The sequence below is a fragment of the Cydia amplana genome, chromosome 8, assembly GCF_948474715.1.
Source record: "Cydia amplana chromosome 8, ilCydAmpl1.1, whole genome shotgun sequence".
Taxonomy (NCBI): domain Eukaryota; kingdom Metazoa; phylum Arthropoda; class Insecta; order Lepidoptera; family Tortricidae; genus Cydia; species Cydia amplana.
The window spans coordinates 18,374,875-18,399,566 of NC_086076.1; the positions used below are offsets into that span (position 1 = coordinate 18,374,875).

Below are 24,692 nucleotides of genomic sequence, written 5' to 3' on the forward strand. Positions count from 1 at the left end.
ATGGGGAGAGAAGGGATGAAAGTGGGGTGAGATGGGATTTTAAGGCTACTGCTACAAAAATAATGTATTCCAATTTAAAATGGAGCTCATACTAAAATAAAATACTCATAATAAAAAAAAATCGATGCAACAATCTTCCATAATCATCTTTGTATGAAATCCCATCTCACCCCAATTACGAAGGACTACGGGGTGAGGTGGGAATTCCTGTTTATCGTCAAAGTTATGAAATGGAACTACCCAAAATAAAATGAAAACTAAAATACCACCGCTTGGAACACTTATTATATACACCATTCAGTTTGCAATCCTATGTAAAAATAAAATGTTATCGATGTTTGAATGTCAGTTTTGCCCCTACTCACCCCCCCTCAAAGCTCATGGTTTATTGTCAGTTCAACGAAACAACAACATACGAAAACATTAATTCATCTATAAAAATTTAGCATTATGCTGAGGCGGGACCATTTCGTGGTAAACTATGTATAGGTATACTTACTTCATGTTTTAAATGTACTTTTTTTTTATACGTTAAGTATGAAATTTAGTTTTAGTTTGCCATGAATAAATGAAAATTCTTATTCAAATGTCAAAATGACGGTCTGGCTAGGCAACACAGCTGTCTTGTAACTATAAATATGTATAATACCTACATATTTTAGGCAGTCAGGAAAACAGGGTAAAAGTCATCGCATATTTACCTGGCACGGCGTACACCAGTACAAAGCTGAAGGCGCCATAAAGCTCCTTTCGTATGGAGTCTGGCCATTTTTCCGTGCAGAACTCAATGCTTCGCTCCATTAGTACCTGTAAATTATGATTCTATTTACAAGTTTTCAAGTACAGGGTCATTTAACTAAAACTATTCGGTACAAGGAAGAGCAGAAATGTATACAAGGGGTTCTGAACACAGAACATATTAAAGAGGTTAGAACGGCTATCGCGCGCAGTTAGTATCGGAACCGGTGTCGCCGCTCGTTCCTCTCCACATTTACTAACACTCGCGCAACGATAGTAAAAACTTGTGTGCCTGGTGAATAGATACGCCTCCTTTAGACAGTTTGGCTTCTTAATCTGAACGTTATTGTGGCGCAAAAGGCATGTTTACGTTTTTCGGTCAGCGCGGGCGAGTACTAGCATGCGAGCGTTTGCTCATAAACGGCGGCGACACGTACCCTGCTCGCATCGCCATTCTACTTGTTCTGTGGTTCTGAACCCCTAGTGTAAATTTCATTCGATAGCATGACGTTACGCATGCGTTTTTATATGTGTACAATGTTTTTGTACATTGGCATTCAATATAACGTTTTTTTATTATTCATGCTAATTTACTGGCAAACAATATTTTCTAAACAATACTAATTACATTACAATGAGAATAATTAACTAGGTATTAGTTTTAGTGTCTATTAGTATATCTGTGAATATGTATACGTTTTTTCACCTCATTTGAATAATAATATAAACTTGAATTATGAGAACCAGAATGTGATTCGGTTGTTGTAGATTGTACAATTTGGTCTCTTTGTAAGTATTTTTTACACAAATTAAATCTTACATTGAAAAGTGTTAAGTGCCATTTTATCTTTTCGGGAAAAATATCAAAATTACTTTGATGTTTACGAGAAAATTGTACAATTTTTACATGCTTAAAAATGATGGAATTGGGCCTCAGTCAAAGATTTATCAAAGGTAAAGAAATAAAAATTCAAAACAGTATTCTATACAAGTAGGTCTCTAGGGCTCTTTCACATTATATATGTAACAGACGAAATAACAATGATTTATTTTATTCATAATAATGCCTTGGAGCTACTGGAGTAGCATTAGACCCGATGCCAAATGCCGCCAGACTGAGATGGAATTTTTGGGTAAAACTGGCAAGTGACTCTTAGACGGATAGTCAGCTAGCGCAATTGGTAACGCATTGGACCGGCAATCCAAGGATGTGGGTTCGAGTCCCACGTAAGCCAGAGTTTGATCATCGTTGTTTTTTTTCATCATGATTGACATCTGTATTTACAATTTATAGTTTTCATTAGATCCATATCACTATCATTACAGACGTAGGTTCTCCAAAAACGAAGTTCTGGACTGGCGCGAAGCAGTGTCACGATCTGAGCGGATCGTGGGATCCACTTCCTTCGTTAACCCGGACTGGCTCTTCGATGAAAAAATCGCAGGCGGATGCAATAAGTTGGGGAAACTGGTGAGATGGCCTTGTTTTATATTATATCACCACATTTTTAGATGATTGACTAATTAATTTTACCGACTCTTTTAATGTTTAACTACTTTTTCTTCAGGTAAAAACAAATACTGTTGTAAAATCTGCCAAAAACCTACTGAAAGGGTCCAAAACCAAGATAAACCACAGTCTAATAATCCTCCTAGTCTCCAAGGCAGCGGGATTCAACACTCAAGATTTTACTGAAGATCAATATGAGTCAGGTATGCAATGATTAGTGGTCGGTATTTAAGTCACCCAGGCACGTAACAAATATTATCTATCACTAAACGGCGTACTCGTGTACGTGGAACGCCCACAGCTCAAATTAATTGACACATTTTGACATATGAGTTTACTGCTATTATGTAATTGACAGATAGTTTAAATATTTAAATTTCTACCTTATCTTAACAATCATTAATTAGTAATAAATAGCCACTTTATTCGGTTTGTGTTAAAACATCTGACTCTCACACTCAGACGATTCAGATATATTTTGATGTTGCAACTTTTGCAAAGGACCAGACCTGTATTCCCTCTTGCCCAGGAATACTACACTGTCAACGAGTGATGGCCGAGATACTTGAGTTGCAATCCGCCTGCCAAACTATCCACGAGGCTGTTGTCAATCTACAACACAAGGAGAACTTTGGAAATAAATACCAGGACCTACTCAACGGAAACAAAGTCGTTCTTCTGGCAGGTAATGTTCTTAATTTTACTCATAGCATCGCCGGATCTTCAAGTTACAGAATCTGTCCAAAATAGAGTAGAGATAAAAATGCACTGGCCTCCACTATCCATGAACGATCTGGGGGCAAGGCAGTGCCCCCGCCAAGACGAGGCAAACGAAGAGCGAGGGCACTGTACTGGCACTGAAACTGTATAAGTACTTAAAATTTTCAGGAGACTACATACTCAGCACGTCATATCTGCGTCATGGTGATTTGCACAACTCCGAGGTGTCGGAGCTGATCTGCAGTTGCCTGAGGGACCAGATTGAAGGAAAGCTCCTGGGCGAACGCGGAGTGGATGACAACCCCATTCCTTCTGAGCCTAAAGGTAATGTTTTTTCAAATTTTTCCTGTAAACCTATCTCGCAGTCAGTTTTTCGAAACTGAACTCACAGTCACTGCTTTGTTATAAAAATAACAAAACGCTTGTCAGGATGTCGTGGTCGTTGGATACGTCTGGGAGAACATCGTCATCATCATTCTCAAGAAGTGCAAATGGCTAATAAAGATATAGAAGAGTCTATGGTTTTTGTTGTTCTTGGAATATAATCAGTAAAAGGCGACTTATTGCTGGACCACCAGACCAATAGAAGACAATTTTGCTAGTCAATTTATGTTCTACCCCTCAGAAAACTTTAAGGCATTTAAAAAAAATATGCGGATGATTGTCAAAACATGTCAATTGTTTTATTTTACCAGTAAACCACGAGGTTAAACGTTACGATTGGGAGAACGAGTGCAACTTGGAGAAACTCGGCAGCAACGACTACCTTGGACAAGGAAAGGAGGAGTGGGTACTCCGCACCATGCTGCTGTCCGGCAGCTTTCTCGGGAAAGGTTGCGAAGCCGCCATGAAGCTGGCTTGCCGAGGCGAGATAGAAAGAGACGCTTACAAACTCGGAGGACATCTCGCTCTGTTATGGCAACTCTATATAGACATATCTGACTTCTTTACTAAGCCGAAATCTAACTATTCGCTGGTGAGCGCACCGGTTATCATGGCTCTTTGGGAGTATCCCTCCGTCTACGATCAGTTACTGATGTCCCAACAGCCAGTAAACCTGAATGATCTAAACCATGCGGTGAGCAGCACTCGTTGTGTAGACGCCCTATCGAGTTTTTTAAAGGAGGAGCTTGGCGCCGTTGTGAAATACAGTGATCGGATGCCGGTACCTGACGCGCGCGAAGCGTTGCAGAATATTGCTGGGGGGCTATATAGAGAAACAATGAAGATTATAGAAGAAAAAAATTAAAAGAGCATAATCAGTACAAATAAACAATTAACGAGTATTACTTTAACGTAGGTAAGTCAAAAAAGGTATTGTTCTTGCGTAGCAATAATGAGCGCGGAATAAAAATTACGACCAAGAAATTTATTGGTTGGAGCAAGTACTTATTGGAACGATTACCTACTTTTGTGGACTTCAACAACCATTTGAGTTAGATTCAAATACCAGTCTGACTATATATATTTGTTTTTAAATAAATACAAACATCTGAATAACTCAACGTATATTAGAAAACGATTTTTATAAGACTATTTGTCTGTTTTCGGTGATTGTTTATTTTTATTTCAAATACCAGTATTCTTAATACACATTCCATTGCAATTGCTCCAGTAGTCAATATACGTAGGTAATCAAGATAAAATATTTATTTAAGAAACCGATCTAAAAATTCTAGGCAATCCACCAGTCAAAATGTAAATGCATTGTTAGAGTATAGGTATTAAGCCGAAAAGAAAAGGAATCTTTCCAACTTTAAGCAAAACTTTTTACACGCATATTAAATACATTTTAATATTACGGCGGGCGGTTTACATTGATTTGTTTTATGGACACATATGCTCGCAACTCATCATTAAACGGCAAGACGCTAACGTATTAAATATATGTTTCATATTTGAATTTTCTTCTGCTTTATTAATTTTCTTTGATGTCAATCTATTGGTTTAATACAACGGTTGAATACGTGTAGAAATATGTTTTTATAAAATTCTGTTTCGGCACTCAGTAAATACTATTATTTACTACAGAATTGTAGGTACGTAGTGACAATGGAAGATCACGAATCATATTGCCCCTCACTAAAGTATTATTATAAAAAATAGATAGGAATAAAATATGAATTTTCAGAAACGACCAGCCCTAGTAGCACGGTAGCATTTTTATCGTTTATCACCATGCCTGTCACGTTTTAACAAGTATGTAAGTGCGAAAGTGACGGGCATAGTGAGTCGATAAAAATGGAACCGTGCTGAGCCCGCGAACGGCTAAGTCTTGTCTACGTGACAGCGTGATAAAACGGTATCCGTCACTTGAAATCGCGCTCTGTTAAAAAACCGGCCAAGTGCGAGTCGGACTCGCGCACGGAGGGTTCCGCACCATCAACAAAAAATAGCAAAACAAGCAAAAAAAAGCGGCCAAGTGCGAGTCGGACTCGCCCATGAAGGGTTCCGTATTTAGGCGATTTATGACGTATAAAAAAAAACTACTCACTAGATCTCGTTCAAACCAATTTTCGGTGGAAGTTTACATGGTAATGTACATCATATATTTTTTTTAGTTTTATCATTCTCTTATTTTAGAAGTTACAGGGGGGGGGGGACACACATTTTACCACTTTGGAAGTGTCTCTCGCGCAAACTATTCAGTTTAGAAAAAAATGATATTAGAAACCTCAATATCATTTTTGAAGACCTAGATATCCCACACGGGGTATGGGTTTGATGAAAAAAAATTTTTTGAGTTTCAGTTCGAAGTATGGGGAACCCCAAAAATTTATTGTTTTTTTTTCTATTTTTGTGTGAAAATCTTAATGCGGTTCACAGAATACATCTACTTACCAAGTTTCAACAGTATAGTTCTTATAGTTTCGGAGAAAAGTGGCTGTGACATACGGACGGACAGACAGACGGACAGACGGACAGACGGACAGACAGACAGACAGACAGACATGACGAATCTATAAGGGTTCCGTTTTTTGCCATTTGGCTACGGAACCCTAAAAAACGGTCACCCATCCAAGTACTGACCCCGCCCGACGTTGCTTAACTTCGGTCAAAAATCACGTTTGTTGTATGGGAACCCCACTTAAATCTTTATTTTATTCTGTTTTTAGTATTTGTCGTTATAGCGGCAACAGAAATACATCATCTATTCTGTGAAAATTTCAACTGTCAAGCTATCACGGTTCGTGAGATACAGCCTGGTGACAGACGGACGGACGGACGGATGGACGGACAGCGGAGTCTTAGTAATAGGGTCCCGTTTTTACCCTTTGGGTACGGAACCCTAAAAATGACGGTTATTTTGTCACTTGGATAAAGCCATCCATAATAGGCCTGCAGTTGTTTATTCGAAGTAAAAATAGGTACGCATATTATCCCTTACATAATATAACAGAATTGCGGATCAATATGCATCGATTTATCCCACAGATCCATTATATTATATAAGTACGATGACAATGCAATATTATGGTACCATCGAGTTGATCTGATGATGGAGACAGGAGGTGGCCATATGAACTCAGTAATTAAACAACGCAACCTAATTGTGTTTGGGGTTTTTAGAATTGTCTTGATGAGTATTAGTTGCCTGTGGAAAGAAAAATACAGTCAGCGATAAAAACTTGTGCCATAAATGAAATTTTTGCCAAGAACTTATTAAAGTAGTAACTTGTACTGATGTAGCATATTCACTTAGCAACCCGCAAAATAATGAACTGAGTATAAAACGAGCTGCCACATTTGATCATTTTAATTTTTATGGATTCCCGTAAACATCCGGGAAATTGGATACTCATCGTGTATTCTATGTCGAATGAAAAACCTCTCCATTATTAACACTCAGTAATTTGTCTCTTGCCGGGAAGTGCAGACCACAGATCACATACATCAATAGGTACATTAATTATTATGAAACAACGTCCCCCTACCGCGTCCGTCTGTCTGTATGTCATAATTATTAACTTCTCTTCTCGGTATGTATGTTCACGATAAACTCAAAACCACTGAACGGATTTTTATGCGGTTTTCACTTATCAATAGAGGAAGGAAGGTTTAGGTGTATAATTTGTAAAGGTTTTGTTTAAATTGTGTTCAAAAGGTACTTTAATACAAGATACAGTACGTAGCGGCCCCCTTTTTTTGAATATCTTTCGTTAAATTTAAATAATCATGATTATTTAACAGTGGCGCTAGTGTTCACGACATCAATTACACTGATGACGGCGTACATTGAAGGTAATATTTAATTGTATGAAAAATAAAAACTAAAGTCTAAAGACTTCATAATTTTTAAAAGTCGCTGAACAAATGATGGTTAGTTTGAGGAGTGCAGCCTACAGATTAAATGGTTGCTTATGTTACAAGCCACGCCCGGTAAGTATACATTTGAAACCGCGTGTTTTGTACTTGGGCGTTTTTTTTTTGTTGTCCCCTACACTTTTTATTCAAATTTGGGATTTTTTATGTTATTTCTACTCAGAATCACGAGCTCTTTCTATCCTAATAGGAGAAAAAAAGTGTCCTAAGGTTTTTATTTCCATTACGACAGCATTTTTCATAGACTTTGTATGGTGGTCGCGGAATGGAAAGATCGAAAAATGTATGGAAATTTTGGGACACCATTTTTCTCCTTTTAGGATAGAAAGAGCTCGTGATTCTGAGTAGAAATAACATAAAAAATCCCAAATTTGAAATAAAAGTGTAGGGGACAACAAAAAAAAAACGCCCACTTAACACGCGATCTCAGCCAATATGAGTTTGAGTTGCATGCTCTTTTGCTCTCAGAGAGCCTAATGCTTCATAACGAGGCATCTATGGTAGGTAACCGTTGGTATAGCTGAGGCGATGTATTATATATGGCTGAGGCGACAATGAAGGTAAACTCATTTGTATGGAAATTGGCGTGAATATTGACTCGCTCAAATATACATGAATATTAACGCGATGTTTTTCCGCACTTTTTAATAAGTATTTAAATGAGTCGCAATTATTTTGCTAAATTGCCTTGTTTTTTTTTAATTAATAAGGAAAAACGTTAATACGTTTTTCCTTTACGTTGGAAACCTTACAATTCTACTGTAAAATTACTTTCTTCTTTGAAATTAAAAATTTTTGTTTAGGCAACTAGTACATTTGCTTTTAGATAAGATAATATGTTTATTTGTATAGTCATGTACACGGGATGTTATTAAAGTTATATAGGAAGCTTCCATGACACCCGGTCAGGGCACACAAATTCAGGGGCATGGGTTTTTCTTCCATTTTACACCTCTCAAATAAGTCTTAGCTAAAGAGCTACACATTTTGATCATAAAGAATAAAAGTCTTCGTACTTCTGTCGAGTACCTAATAAATACAATAGCAATTGGCTCGGCGCTTGACAGCTAGTTATCGGAGAATTCCAAATTCTATAGAATTAAAGGAATTTATTCTCGATTTTCCTGAAGCATTCAATTAATATCTACATTCTAAGCTGGCTATGTCGGGATTAATAGGGACGAAATGAACAATGCGCATTCCAGCGAATGCTCCAACATTTACAATAATCACTTCTTGCTATTTAGGATTCCGAGAAAACGAGAATGAAAAAACCGGCCAAGTGCGAGTCGGACTCGCGCACGGAGGGTTCCGCACCATCAACAAAAAATAAAGCAAAACAAGCAAAAAAACCGGCCAAGTGCGAGTCGGACTCGCGCACGGAGGGTTCCGCACCATCAACAAAAAATAGAGCAAAACAAGCAAAAAAAAAACAAGCAAAAAAACGGTCACCCATCCAAGTACTGACCCCGCCCGACGTTGCTTAACTTCGGTCAAAAATCACGTTTGTTGTATGGGAGCCCCACTTAAATCTTTATTTTATTCTGTTTTTAGTATTTGTTGTTATAGCGGCAACAGAAATACATCATCTGTGAAAATTTCAACTGTCTAGCTATCACGGTTCGTGAGATACAGCCTGGTGACAGACGGACGGACGGACGGATGGACGGACGGACGGACGGACGGACGGACGGACGGACGGACGGACGGACGGACGGACAGCGGAGTCTTAGTAATAGGGTCCCGTTTTTACCCTTTGGGTATGGAACCCTAAAAACGGTCACCCATCCAAGTACTGACCCCGCCCGACGTTGCTTAACTTCGGTCAAAAATCACGTTTGTTGTATGGGAGCCCCACTTAAATCTTTATTTTATTCTGTTTTTAGTATTTGTTGTTATATCGGCAACAGAAATACATCATCTATGAAAATTTCAACTGTCTAGCTATCACGGTTCGTGAGATACAGCCTGGTGACAGACGGACGGACGGACGGACGGACGGACGGACAGCGGAGTCTTAGTAATAGGGTCCCGTTTTTACCCTTTGGGTACAGAACCCTAAAAAAGAGCCCTCTTATTGAAGTGAAAACTTCTTTAACGGCGTTGTGAACTTTTTGAGGTGGGAAAAAAAATGTTAAACTCGAGAGCGTAAGACGATCAGGTGCCCGTAAGACGGTCACGTGACCGTAAGACGGACACATGACCTGATCGAGAAAACTGTTACATAAGGGTGATTCTTAAATTGTGTCCAGAAATATTTTTTTTCATAAACGTTTTTATTTTTCACATATTGTTACATATATCAAAAGAACATACAAAAAGCAAATTTTTGATGTATATGGTCAAGCTTAATACCCTTTGGAAAGGTAAATAAAATTAGTACATAAACACGGTTGTGACAATACTTTGTTTACGGTTTTTTACGGTTGAGGGATACTTCCCTCAGTCGTGACATTTCGGCATTTTGGCGGCCAACTCCACTATTTTTATGTATAATTATAATTATTTTAACATAGCCTAAGTTACTACCATGACTACGACAAACCTAATGACAGCTTATACGTTGAAATATGTCAAATTATAAATGCTGTAGAGCGTGACAAAGAAGTGGATACACATCATACATACATACACCCGAAAAACATTTTTCTGCTTTGGTAGTGGGGCAATAATAGGAAATGATCTATAGCTAATAAAATACCATTTCTAAAGAGTACATATGCCTCTAAATTAATCAAACGAATTTAGAATTTCACGACCACGTGTCTATATGTCACAAACGTGGACTCAAAAGTCCGTGGCGGTGACAGATTTTTGAGGCCACGGTCGTGACAATTTGGAACATGTTCGGTATTACCTAAAAATTACCTTCTACTTTGCAAATGTTAAATAACTAGCTTAATCTTCAATGTATGAGGTATATCTTATGTTGCAAAGAATAACGGCGGTGACGCGTTAAGGTTGACCATTTTTACAAATTAACACACATAAATAATTTTCGACAAAACTTCTCCCATCAGCCATTTGCAAATCTGACAACAACACAGTGTTGTCGTTCTTAAAAAACTTTTAAAAGGCTGCCAGTAGTAAAGATAATTTTCTACCGAGTACCGCATGTTTATATTACCACGCGCGGCGGTGACACAAAAACTTTTCACAAAATGTATGTTGTTTAAAATTGTATAAAGTCAATGTATATCCATACAATTTCTAAACCGTGTTGTAGAACAAAGATTAGTGTTTTATATTTGATATAAATACTTCCAAAATCACTTCATATTTTTTCAAAAAAAATTAAAATATCACAAAATCCGGGGAAGTCACACTACACGGTCCGTGACATTTCGAACTTGTAATTTTTTTTAAATATGTTTTTAATACTCTTGGGACAATAAATTTAGGTTGACCTAAAACTAGAGGTAAATTGCTAAGTATATTGATAAAGAGTTTACTTATTTTCTTCAAAATATATGCTATTACGTGTTACACAAAAAATACATAAGAATAAGAATTACCCATAATGTAATGTAATGTCATTAAGTTTTTTATTGATTTAAATGCCATCTAGTGAGTTTCGCTCTAACTGGTATTAATATAACTAGAGTACTAACAGTGATGTGCTTAGGGGTTTCAAGTAATTAACGCTAACGCTAGATGGCGTTAACCTCAATTATACATAGTGCATTTTGCACTAGTCATTGAGTTTTCACTTCTGCCGGCACTCCCTGAGTGCAACCCGTTGATTTTTTTTAACTCACCGAGCTGTTATAGGTATACTATTTTTCTGTTCGACAATACCGGTCAACGCGTCGTTTTTTTGATTACCCACATAAGAAAATACGTTAATTAAAAAAAAAAATCAATTTTCGCGGGATCTAAGTCTTAAGAGGCCCACTGATTACCAGTCCGCCGGACGATTTCGGCCTGTCAGTTGTTCGGAACTGTCAACTATTTGTTCTAATTGACATGCCGATATCGTCCGGCGGACTGTTAATCAGTGCCCCCTTTAACTGAATTGAGTTGTTGTGTACAACATGATTTTTCAATTAAATTAGAAACTAATGATCGCCGCCCACTCACTCATTCACTTAGATTGCCGCCGTTTGCCCCATAATGGCTGCACGCAATGTCGCTTTAACCACAATTGTCGCACAAAACCACCACTCGATTGAATCAACAATCAAGTAGGGTTCGCTCAGATTGTACCATGTTTTTCAGGATTAAAAACAAACACAAAAGTAATCACGAGATTTTTATCAGGCAGTTTAAGTAAAAATATAAGGACACATTCTTATGGCGCTCAATTCAATTAAGATTATGGGCCCGATTCGGATTTTGAAGTAGACATCTATTAGATGTCTATTAGACATCACCAAGATACGATAACGATATTTTTAAGATCTAGCCTGTCAAATTTGACATTTCCGCGATTCTGTAGATACTCTTGAACGATTTCCACAAGATATTATTACGATATTTTAACGTAAACGTGACATTTGTTGCCCGAATAGAGGTGCAAAAGAGAACTAGTTGAAATCTAAATTACAACGTATCTAGTACATATCGTATCGTTCTCTAGTCTAGAACGGATCTTGATTTCCGAATACCGCCGTATGTCTTATACTTTTGCGTGATCTTTATTCCGAATAATTACAGTAACGGTTTAGTTTACGAAGTATTATTTGATATTTACAGTTAATTATTCTTTGAAAGAAAACAAAAAAAATGTCCTCTAGATCGAAAAGGCAGATGGAAGAAAATGAGCAAGAATTTTAATGTTATGAAACCATCCGAGTCTATTTTGGTACTGTCAAGTATAATATTCTCGTCTAGAGGGCATGCAATGTCTGCGCAAAGATATTTATTGTTTAGACATTGATTTATCTATAATATATGCACATAACAGGCTTCATTAGTCCTATGTCATAATATTTACAAGCATGCGAGGAGGTTGTAAGCTCCCCCTCTTGAGGGCATCTAGGGTTCATCTAACTATTGCTGGGTTTTCAATGCACTGTTCTTTTACATGTACTGGGTATATTTGTTTTTTTAATTAAGTCTAACCAAGAGAGACTTGGAGAAATTGTCATAGGGATCACGTAGGTACCATCAGCCGTAAATGTGCATGGTGACTTTAACAATGAATAAAAATCATTCATAATTTCTCCATACAATTTCGCAGGTCACTTACATAATCAAATGTATTTTTTTGTTGCATGTTGATTAAATGCCGGTCCTTCTAAATCTAAGTATTAGTCCTATATTATAACACTAGCCTAATTAAAATGGATCATTCTCAGAGTCCTAGAAATCATGGGCACAATCTCCCACTCAACCACAGCTACCGCTAGCGGGGTGAATATGGCCAGCGATATAAGCACGCGCGAAGACTGCACGCAGGCACTTAGGAGCATCCAGGGTTCATAGCTACATAATATCCTTTATAATTCTTACCGATCCATTCTTCGTCCTAGCCAACATGGGCACCATTTCCCTTTCCACAGCAGCAACCGCCAGCAGCGGGGCGAAAATGGCCAGAGATATCAGCCACAAGCAGGCGAGAAGACTGCAAGCTCCTCGTCTCGAGGGCATCCAGGGTTGGCGCAGTGACTGCGTGATGGCCAGGTACCGGTCCACGGACATGGCTGTGATTGTGAATACTGATGACGCTACTGCTACCCCTGCGAAAGAAATAAAGGATTAGAATGTCTTGTGTTAGGGATAGGGGCATTTTGAGATGGACGATTAAACTTGTTGAACAATTTTAGTTTTACTTTCCAGTATGATACGATGATGATGAAAGTTTTTCCTGCATCTCCAATGAAAGTGCCTACCTTATCCTAGTGCCTAGCTTAAGGGCAGCGTCATAAATTCTTTCGACTTCAAGGCGTGGCATTAACTTGGAACGTTATTTCAGAAAATTTATTTTCATACTATATTACGCATTGGTCTTTTATATTTTCTACAAACATTGTACCAAGTGAAATGTTGTTAGCAACAGTAGGACCTATATCAGGGCGCAATCACGAAAGTATTGGAAATATCTGTCGCAAATGACTCGCCTTGTCCCTAATATAATTTGGCCTCTATTTATGCTATTCCTAGTAAAAAGCCAACATTTTTTTTAGTCATGGTGAGTACCTCGTTCACGGACATAATACTTAAGTCTTCCCTTAATATTATATTCGGATCGTGACTGCAGCAGCGTCATTGCTGCAACGCTGTTCCGGAGGCATTAATTTGACGTTAAGCATAAGCAATGCAGACTGCATAATTGCTATGTGGAATGCTTTGTTTCGGGAAATGTCGAAATCAATGGCTGATGTCTGGAATATATTGATCCATGGTTTAATAATCAGATCGTCGGTGGTATGGACTCTACGGACTTCAGACTGCGATATTTCGGACAAGAAGGTATATATATTCATTTATTTACAACTTTTTTGCACAATATAGTTAAGTAGGTAGTAGAAAGAAGTAAAAGGTACAAAAGGCGGAGAAAATTTACTCAGGTGCACAGGTGCAGTGAGAAAGATACTAAAGGAATTAGGTCTGTAGGTTTGAAAACCTTATTATAATTAGACGCTAAAAATGTGAACGACTTTGGCATCCGAAGATCAGACTTTAACTGGTCTGTCTTTCGATTGTAGACTTGAGAGTAATTGACTAGCTCATCAGACATTCTGCCGTATTCGAACTTCAAGATATTCACGACACGTACTAGATCCATTCTAGATAGGTACGTTATAGTTTAGATTTCAACTAGTTCTCTTTTACAGCGCAATTCGGGCAACCAATGTCACTTTTACGTTAGATAGTGTTAGATATCTATTAGATGTGAATTGGATCTCTAAGTCATATCTTATGGAAATCGTTCAAGAGTATTTCCAGAATCGCGGAAATGTCAAATTTGACAGGTTAGACTTTAAACATATCGTTATTGTATCTTGGTGATGTCTAAAAGATATCTAATAAATGTCTATTTCAAAATCCGAATCGGGCCCATTGGCAGAACGTAATGCCTTAGTAACTTTTATCGAAGCTCCGCCGCGGAATACTAATGACACTCATTTGTAACCTGAAAATGTGTTGAAAGAAGCCGACAAAATGCAAATCAATGATTGCGGATTGTGATCTCAAGGCTTGATCGGTTTTTTTGGACTTCAAAACCAAATGAAAAAGTAAATCTTACCCGACTGAAATCGTTATATAGATAGATAGACATAAAAAGTATTTAGTTAACCATTGTTTACTATAAGTACGATATTATCACTGAAGTGAAAAAAGAGATGTTGAATTTCGCGCCATTTTACACGCAAGTAGGTGGTACCTACTTACAGATTTATATTTTTCGCACATTTGTCGAAGTGCAAAAATAGCGGCTGTTGTACTTCTCCCTTCTCCTTCTCCTTCCATATCTTTCATCTCTATTATTTTATCTGTCACAAGTTCTTTGAGATTTTCGGCACATTCATTTTTCTGTAGCATTTTCCATCGTATCTTATCTTTTGTTTCTTTGCTGCTTGTAACAATGCTTCATCCTGCACCTTACGGCTTCCAAAACCGAGGCCCCTTTTCATACCCTACATTCATTTTTCCCACATCTCCATTAAATCTCCACCCACGTATATATACGTAGGTACGTTCATTTGCTGGTATATCCATTGTAATTGTATCAGAATCCTTCCAAATACTCCACATCCACTCTGATACATATATAGACTGCTAAAATTAGAACCGTTACCGATATAGGTATAGTATAAAGCAAATATAATTGTATTGCTCTAAATATCGTATTTCTCCAACGCCCACACAATAAAATAGTAACTTAATTAATCGTTCTCTAGAACTAACAATCTTTCATTTACAAATTCAACAATTAAAATATATTTATTTCAACGCTTTCAGCGTATCTCCTCAGGGAATAACAGCCGCTCCACTTTAACAATTATAAACATCTAAAAACTTCTCCCAATTTTGTTTTGTGGTCTTAACAAGTCGTTTTTTGTAATCGGAGGCATTGATAAATCAATTTGATGAAATTTGGAATTTAGATGTTTTTTGTAAGCCACTGCTTAGTTGCCCGCTCCCACGGCTCATATATGAGCCGCAACGCTTATGGTGACGTCACATCGTGGGATTTGACAGGTTAATAAAAAGCCTAGAGAACAACTTTAAGCACTCCATAAATATATACATAATAATAATAAATAGCATGTCAAACGTAGGTAAACGTTTTCAATAGGTAAAAAATAACTTTTGGTAAATAGTGTATTTACCTACCTAAAAGTACCTCTAGTGTACCTTTAGTGTAAGTACTTACCTAAAATCTAAATATATTTTTACGGCTCGACGTTTAAGGACGTAAATTTGAATACCTATACGAGAGCTCCGTTTCTTGCACCAACAACAATTAAGTACCTATATATAATTCCCCGTCGTCGAGACTGACGGCACTCCAAATGAATGAATAAATCTATTGTTTTAGACTCTATTAAACTTAAACTTGACATGACATTGAGACGCAACTTTATTTGTCTAATGCCACATAATAGATTTGAAAATGATAAGACGTTTATTACATGTGTGTCATAGAGATGTTTATTTGCCTGTTTAAAAATTTACAGAAAATGAGAATGTTTTTTACACGTTACAAGGTGTACCATCTTGAATGAATGTATTATTTTTATGAGCGTTTTCGAAATTGGATTACGTAGGTAGGTACCCATTTTGCATTTGGCAAAATAGGTACTTTATTTATGATGGAATATAGTCGTTTTTTAGGTATTTAACTATCGTATTTTTTACTTAAACCAAATAAATATGATTTTATTTTTCTTTATTTCTAGCATGGGACAAAATGTAATAAATAAGATGAATTTCTTCGTTCACACTTTCGTTGACACACAAATTTCTAGACGTTATTAATTTGTTTTCCGAATAACATAACTCAACAGTATCAAAACCCCACGATGATATGATTAGGAAAATATACGTCACACTAATTTGATTATTATTGTCTTAACTAAATTAATAAAGTTTAGAAGGTTATTATGAAGTTAGAAGGCGAAGCGCCTTTATAGTTGACGAAATATAATTTGCGCCGTTTAGTAATAAAATTCATCTTTACAAATACAAAATAGAGAGCAAAAAATATATTATTTTAATATTATTGTTTTCTATCTATTTATTAAATTTTCAACTGGCCAAAAAGGGTGCTAAAGTGGCCGAAACCGGGGCATCTGCCCTATACGATTATATGTTGATATGCGGCTCCTTAAGGCGTGCAAAGAAACCGGCCAAAGAATCACGTTTGTTGTATGGGAGCGCCACTTAATTATATATGTTATTGTTTTTAGTATTTGTTTTTATATCGGCAACGGAAATACATCATCTGTGAAAATTTAAACTGCCTAGCTATCACGGTTCATGACATACAGCCTGGTGACAGACAGACGGACAGCGAAGTCTTAGTAAATAGGGTCCTCAGTTGGTTAATAGCGATTAGACCTGTATTTTGAAAGGTCGCAAGTTCGAGTCTTGCCTGAAGCGGTGAATTTAACCATTCTTCCCTTAATTTTAAAATCCTCACCTTGTAGAAAGTTGACAGTCTTGCACATGACCTCTCCGAAGTACCAGAGCAGCGTCACGGACTTGGCGATCTGAACAGGCATGCAGAACAGCGTCACCAGCAGGTCGGCCACGGACAGGTTCACCAGGAAGATGTTTGTAACACTGTAACAAAAAAATACATACTGCTTTATCCGTCGTAGGTCTAGAGTCTACCCAGTACTTCGAATTTGACAGGTAAACGAGATGGCGCTGTACAGCTCCGTACATTTTGCGGTAACTCTGAATGTCCAAAGTTGACGTTTGACAATTCAATGACCGCAAAACATATGGCGCAGTACAGCGCCATCTGTTTCAGATGTCAAACTAAGGGGCACAGTTTTTTCTTAAACTTTACCTCTCTATTACAGTATTCTCTTTTCCTTGATCCAGCCACCTAGCAGACTCTAGTGCAGTGGTTCCTAACCTGGGGGTAAAACTGGTATTTTACGGGGGTAATAAGCTAACCTAATAATTGGGAGGAGGGGTAAAATCAGGTTCCCTAGTTAGTCATAGGGGTGACCGGACTGAAAAGGTTAGGAACCACTGCTATAGTGTCAGACTCAGGTGTTATTGGTGGGGACTCTTCGCTATAAGACCGTTTGCTGACACAATATTTTATTATTAAATATACAGTAGAGTGTTTTCTGATTAATCCGATAATTAAGAAGTAACTGACCTAAGCAACTGATAAGCTCTAAAGGGGCCCACTGATTATCAGTCCGCCGGACGATATCAGCCTGTCAGTTGTTCGAAACTGTCAACTTTTTGTTCTAACTGACAGGCTGATCTCGTCCGGCGGACTAATAATCAGTGGGCCCCTTTAACCTCTCACGTCGAATGATGATCCCTATGACAATTCTTCCAAGTCTCTTTTGGTTGGGCTTAATTTAATAAATAATAGACGCAATATATCTTCACCGTATTTATATGACTTAAGGTGCCGTAGGTTCAGAGAGCGACAGTTTTCGAATAATCGTAGCGCTTATTTAGCGCAATATGGTTGCCAAAATATTAATTATAGAAACAAGTATAATACAAACAAGCATTTTTGCTGAAAGCGATCTAATTAACTTCTGATGTCGAGTACCTACTTAAAGTTATGTTGTTCATCATCTAAATCTCACTCACTCCTACAGCGTGGGTGAAAAACAACTTACAAACTTTCGAAGCAGAAGAAGTTGTGAAGCACTCACATTTACGAATAAATTAGGTTACACTTTAACTTATTAAATTAAAAATATTTAACAAAATATTACAAAGATATTCCACACTTAGATACCGAACTTTGTAAAAAAATACATATTTGTATTTTTCTGTCGACAAATAGTAAATTGTCAACTCAAGTTACAGCTAGCCTAGCTGCCCTAAGGGTGCCTAAAAATATATGATTTTTATTATTAGCTTCTTTGAGGACGTCGTACCTTGAAATCAATTTTTTCAATATTTCTTTTAGTTAACCTTTTCCACGTCAATGACGTATATTGGCACCGCAGGTCCAACGCCAAAGACGGATTAATCGATCACAGACCACAGAGTAACATCGACCTACGTGCATAGACATAAAGTTCAACTTCAATGACGTGGCGTCTGAGTGACAGCTTTTATGTTTAACACGGCGTCTAAAATGTTAAAGCTACATAAATTGTCAAAGCTTGGTAATTTCATAACAAAACAAAACACGGTACTTGGTACTTATGTATTTTGTTATTTGTTACCTATCAGCTTTTCTATATTTCTTTTAGTTTAATGTTATAGGTAGAGAGTGTCAAAATACGGTAACTACTTACCTATTAACACAAGGCAAAACTCAGTTATCATACTTTTGAATCGATCGGGATGCCGCCTAGTTACATAATACATACCTACATAGCATATATATGTATGTATTCGTTAAAACCATACATATTACAGATATACAAGATTAAAAAATGCAGCAATCTGCTATTATCACTACATAATATAAAACAAAGTCGCTTCCCGGTGTCTGTCTGTCTGTATGTGTGCTTAAATCTTTAAAACTAACGCAACGGATTTTGATGCGGTTTTTTTTTATTTTTAAATAGATAGAGTGATTCAAGGGGAAGGTTTATGTATAAATTGTTAACCCGTGCGGAGCCGTGGCGGGTCGCTAGTAAAATATAATTTTTTATTTAAATGTAAACTCTACGCAAATCCGTCGCTTAAGAAACCTGGTTCAACCTCTTTTTAAGGGTTTAAGGACTCCTGAAAGCGTGACATGAAGGACTTTGGAATTGAGACAAAAACTGGAAACTCCTGGCACTGGACAGACTGGAATGGCCTCACTTAGGTACTACGCAAAGGTAGAAAAAATCACGACGATCAGTGGTTTGAAAAACTTAAGGAGCGTCGTCTAAAGAGACAACAACCGGCACCTCCAGCTAACGCCAAATTTACTTGTGACCGTTGTGGGAAGCAGTGCAGGGCCCGCATCGGTTTGTTCAGTCACAAGAAAAGATGCGACTCTCGGAATACACAGCAGCTGTAATAAACATCTGAAAGGGATATACAAGCCAATTGTCTAGAAGTAAGATAAGAGTTTTAGACTAAGCCATACTGTAGCAAACTTCGCACAAAAACAACGTTTTATCTATTTCGTGATACAACATGGCATTATCTCTTAAATCATGCCAAATCCAGTGAAATCAGGCGAAATACTTTGTGCACCTCAAATGGAGCACGTTGTATATTATGCGCCAATATTCAAATTCCTACCAATTAGTTGGAAGAAAAGTGCCCTAATATAGAGTGCTCATAGAATTCCAAATTCATGGCGTGGCATTCAATTCATGGAAATTATATTTTAGGACCTTTTCCTCACAGAGATATAAAAATAAAATTCTCATATTAATGTTCAGGCTGCGTAGCCACTAGCCAACGTGTATACGCTTTAGTCGCTTTAACGCTTCGTGGCGAACGAAACGCAACTGTCAGCCGTCAAATATTAGATATCGAAAGGATATGGATTAGATATGTCAGTGTCAAACAAGTGTCAAAAGTGTCTTCAAACAAAAACTTTTGACACTTGTTTGACACCGACATATCCAATCCATATCGTTTCGATATCTAATATTTGACGTATCTTAAAGTTCGAATATGGCTGTGTCGCTGTCGAATCAGAGGGGAAGAGTGATGGAGAGAGATGACTACGATACACTACGGAGCGTTGACGATTGGCACGTTGGCTACGCGCCCAGGTATCTTTCTAATATTAGTCCACGTAAATAAGTGAACCAATTACCTAATGAGTACAGTCCACCCACATATATATCAAGAAATTATTTCATTGGTTTCGCTAAAAGAAATAATGTAGATGCGTAAAGACTTTATTTATAAATTATGGGAGCTTGAGCTCTGGAATTTGTTTTAGGAAAATATTCCTTATTCATTTATTCACCTCTTTGGTAGGCGGTTTTATTTAATTCTATAGATCAGATTGATACTTACTATACTACTTGAAAGAAAAATATTAAGTGCATAAACAAATAAATAAAAAATTAATAAATATTAATGGACATTTTTACACAAATTGACTAAGCCCCACGGTAAGCTCAAGAAGCCTTGTGTTGTGGGTACTCAGACAACGATAGACATAATAAACAAATACTTAAATACATATAAAACAACCATGACTTAGGAACAAATGTCTGTGCTCATCACACAAATAAATGCCCTTACTGGGATTCGAACCCAGGAACGCGGCTTCACAGGCAGGATCACTACCCACTAGGCCAGACCGGTCGTCAAAATTATACAGTAAGTTTCATGAACCATGGGAACGATTTTTCAAAATGTTTTGACGGAAAACTATTATATTAAGGCGACCTTACCAAACACACCTACTTATATCGACAATTCTAAATATTTCCCAAATCCTAAATACAAATTCATAAAATGTCAGCATAATTCGTTTCCACAAAGAATTTGCAAAACATAACTTCAAATAATAATGTTGTCTCTGTAACGAGAAATTACTCGTAACAAGGTGTAGGATTCAGAATTTATGTAGGTACAGAATTCACGCAGCAAACAAGCCAGGGTCTGCGGTTTAAAGCTTTGAAAAGGTCGAAAGGAAGGTCGTTTTGTGTAGGTACACATAACACAAAGTATTTAGTAAGCTTATAAGCGTTATGTTTATTAGAAATCCAAATTTGAAATAAGTGTAGTAAATATGTTCGTATAAGTATTTAAGGTAAGTGTCTTTTGACCCTGCAGAAGGGTCACCGAGAGTCGCAGTCTCGAAATAAAATAATAAAATAGAATACCTGCAGGTTAGCGTATAGCAAACGTTAGTTCTGTTAGTGGTTCCAATTGTTATACTAAGGAGGCGCGTCTTAAGGGGCCTTTGATTACCAGTCCGCCGGGCGATATCGGCCTGTCAGTTCTAACTGCCCGGCGGACTGGTAATCAGTGGGCCCCTTAGGGCCAGTTGAACTATCCAAAATTGACAGGAAGATCAACGACAATCTGCAGTGAACTATGATTACTTTTTTTTATATATTATAAATGGGCTTGCTCATGGCCACAGACTAGCCGAGGCGAAGACGTGGCCTACGATGGAGCGAGCCTGCCCAGAAGGTACCTGTTCACCCTTGATTTGAAGGTTGCCGGGTTATTAGCTCGGAAATATAGACGCCGGCAAGGAATTCCATTCCTTGGCAGTGTGCATAAGAAACGAGGAAGCAAAGCGCTTCGTGCGAATTGGTGGAATATCTACCAAGTAAGGATGGACTATGAAATTTCCCATACAATTTTAGCGAACGTTTTAACGGTGACAAACGGTTTGGTGCAACCGAACCTTAAATAATCACTGGTAAAAATATTATTTCATACATTTTCATAGAAATTTGTGAGGTCCCCGTCCAACGTGACCGCCGCCACACATGAGGCAGGACTAATGGGAGTGATTTATATAACGAGAACTATTCCGTCTGTGCCCGGCGGGGAATGGGAATACACCGTTTTTGACGACACTTCGTGGTTGCAAACTTCGTGCAGAGTTTGCTTAGTCCGATTACATTGTTGCCATTACATTATGTAAATGGGTGGATCAACTATTTGTTATTCTGTCCGGTCAGCCAAGAGACAATAGTAGCATAGTTTGTTAGAAGACATTGTCCACCACCTTCTTCTGACACGCTTGGTAGACGACCCTCTATGGAAAGGGTTTATAAGTTTCACAAAAGCGTGTTTGGAGAATTTAAATGCCTTAAAATCAGGTTTTAAAGAGTGACCCAGGAGAACGTAACCATGGCAACGAGAGGCAAGAAAAAGTTGATTCACTCAAATACTTGACAAATTGGTAATTATCATAGCCTGATTGGAAAAATGCTTATAAGATGTCACAGCGATACGATACTGATCCGTTAGTGCCAAATGTGACGTTGTTGAAAAAAAAACACTGATAAATCAGTATCGTATCGCTGTGACATTATTACCTAAGTATTTTTCGAATCGAGCCGTTAGTCCCGCATCGAACTTGAATTATTTAGATAGGTACCTAAGCGGTGTTGTGAATAACGCTAATTTTTTGGCTTAAAGACTCGAGCCCTCAAGAGTCGTGAGTCTTGAAGACTCGACTATATTTGAGAATTGTATTTATTTATTTTACGCGTATATATGTACCTAATAAATCGTCTTTGCCGCCTTTGAGGCGTTAAGCCTCGAGAGTCTTAAGGGTTCGAGTCTTTAAGCCTCGAAATGAGCGTTATTCACAACACTATACCTAAGTATCCATCTTGCTCCACCTTACCTAGTTTCATCTGTTGCCTCAGGGGCACTAATGAATGGATTACAGGGTAATTATACTTAAAGCTCATTAAGCCCGTAAAATACCGGCAGAAATTCATTTATTATTTTCATTTATCAAACTGTTTTTGTTCGAAGATAAGTAATTAAGTATCTAATAAATACATCGGTAACTTAAAGGATTACTCAAGTTAGATCGGGGCGGAGCTTCTATGAAAAGCATCACGTGATCACAGCTGTCATCTGTCATACAAAAGTAAGCGCCGGGAGCTCCGGCCCGGACACGGCCCGGTCGGCCCGGTCTAACGTGAGTCATCCTTAAATTGGCTTATAGCATCAACTAAAAATGTTGAAGAAGCCTTTTAAATAATGGCGATTTACTTTTTCTGGGAAAAGGAGTCTCTTTGTTACTAACCAATTATTTCTTTCCTTTCTTATTCTTCCAAAAAACATGTCTACCTGACTTAAAATCTCATTTCCGCAAAAATGGGGCATAATTTATTCATATGGAACCGCTGTCTTGGACACAGGCGGTACCTAATGCGCTCTTTAGGGAATGGCATCTAGGCCTTTCTCACACGGGGGTAACCCAAAAATTTAGTTTTCACCTGCAAAGAGACCAAACAGGTTGTAGGTATTTATTTAAATGACAGCTCACGCGACGCAGTTTATTGAAAACTGATTTTTTTAGGGTTCCGTAGCCAAATGGCAAAAAACGGAACCCTTATAGATTCGTCATGTCTGTCTGTCTGTCTGTCTGTCTGTCTGTCTGTCTGTCCGTCTGTCTGTCCGTCCGTATGTCACAGCCACTTTTCTCCGAAACTATAAGAACTATACTATTGAAACTTGGTAAGTAGATGTATTCTGTGAACCGCATTAAGATTTTCACACAAAAATAGAAAAAAACAATAAATTTTTGGGGTTCCCCATACTTCGAACTGAAACTCAAAATTTTTTTTTTCATCAAACCCATACGTGTGGGGTATCTATGGATAGGTCTTCAAAAATGATATTGAGGTTTCTAATATCATTTTTTTCTAAACTGAATAGTTTGCGCGAGAGACACTTCCAAAGTGGTAAAATGTGTGTCCCCCCCTGTAACTTCTAAAATAAGAGAATGATAATACTAAAAAAATATATGATGTACATTACCATGTAAACTTCCACCGAAAATTAGTTTGAACGAGATCTAGTAAGTAGTTTTTTTTTATACGTCATAAATCGCCTAAATACGGAACCCTTCATGGGCGAGTCCGACTCGCACTTGGCCGCTTTTATTGGGTTGCCCTGTGTGAGATTATATTCAGGCTAATTCAAACTTACACTGATATCAGAATAACATCTAACGGATGTCATTCAGTTATCCTGTTCGACCAAAAAAGAGACGGCGGGATGACCTCCACGCTTTTGGCAGCGACTACTGGCTGCCAGGCTGGCGGGAGACAAAGAGAGTGTATAAAGGAGAAATAGAAGAGGGAGTTGGAAGGGGCAGACCTCGGTGGACTTTCTTTCATCAAATCGGGGAAATCCTGAATTTCTTCAGGCCAGGTCAAGAGCTCCCTAAACCGGCGAGCGAAAGTGTTATGTCAGGATCGTAGCAAATGGAAATCCGTGGTCTCTGCCTACCCCTCCGGGAAATAGGCGTGATATGTATGTATGCATGTACTGGCGTTAGCATGCACCAAACCGTGATGACTGATGAGTGGCGGAAAATAGGGAAAATCTTTGCCCAGCAATGGGACAAGATTGGCTGTAAAAAAAGAGACGGGCTCAGCTGCTAGTTAAAAACAAATCGCCTTACCAAATATTGTCGCTGCGGACGGTAATTGAATCCCTTGGGGGCTATTTGGAGTTTTGAGAGCTTTACGACCAATATTTATTACGGAATAAAACATTTGTTTCAATTGTAACGCCTATAGATTATATACTGCAAAGTGGATAATTTTGTAAAACTAGGTTTACCTATATAAATTAAATTATGTTAACAATATTTAAAAGAAAAGCCTATCGGACTATTTACACA

The 24,692-nt window shown here is 37.8% G+C and overlaps 1 protein-coding gene across 1 annotated transcript in view; it reads right to left on the reverse strand.

Moving 5' to 3' along the window:
* The window catches only part of LOC134650504 (QRFP-like peptide receptor), a 131,466-nt gene that overhangs the window by 26,368 nt on the left and 80,406 nt on the right, over positions 1–24,692 (reverse strand). Inside the window, exons 2-4 of the mRNA XM_063505461.1 lie at positions 16,884–17,026; positions 12,746–12,972; positions 702–822 (exon numbers count right to left, since the gene is read on the reverse strand). Coding sequence (XP_063361531.1) covers positions 702–822; positions 12,746–12,972; positions 16,884–17,026 — 491 coding nt within the window. The remainder of the gene's footprint in view (positions 1–701; positions 823–12,745; positions 12,973–16,883; positions 17,027–24,692) is intronic.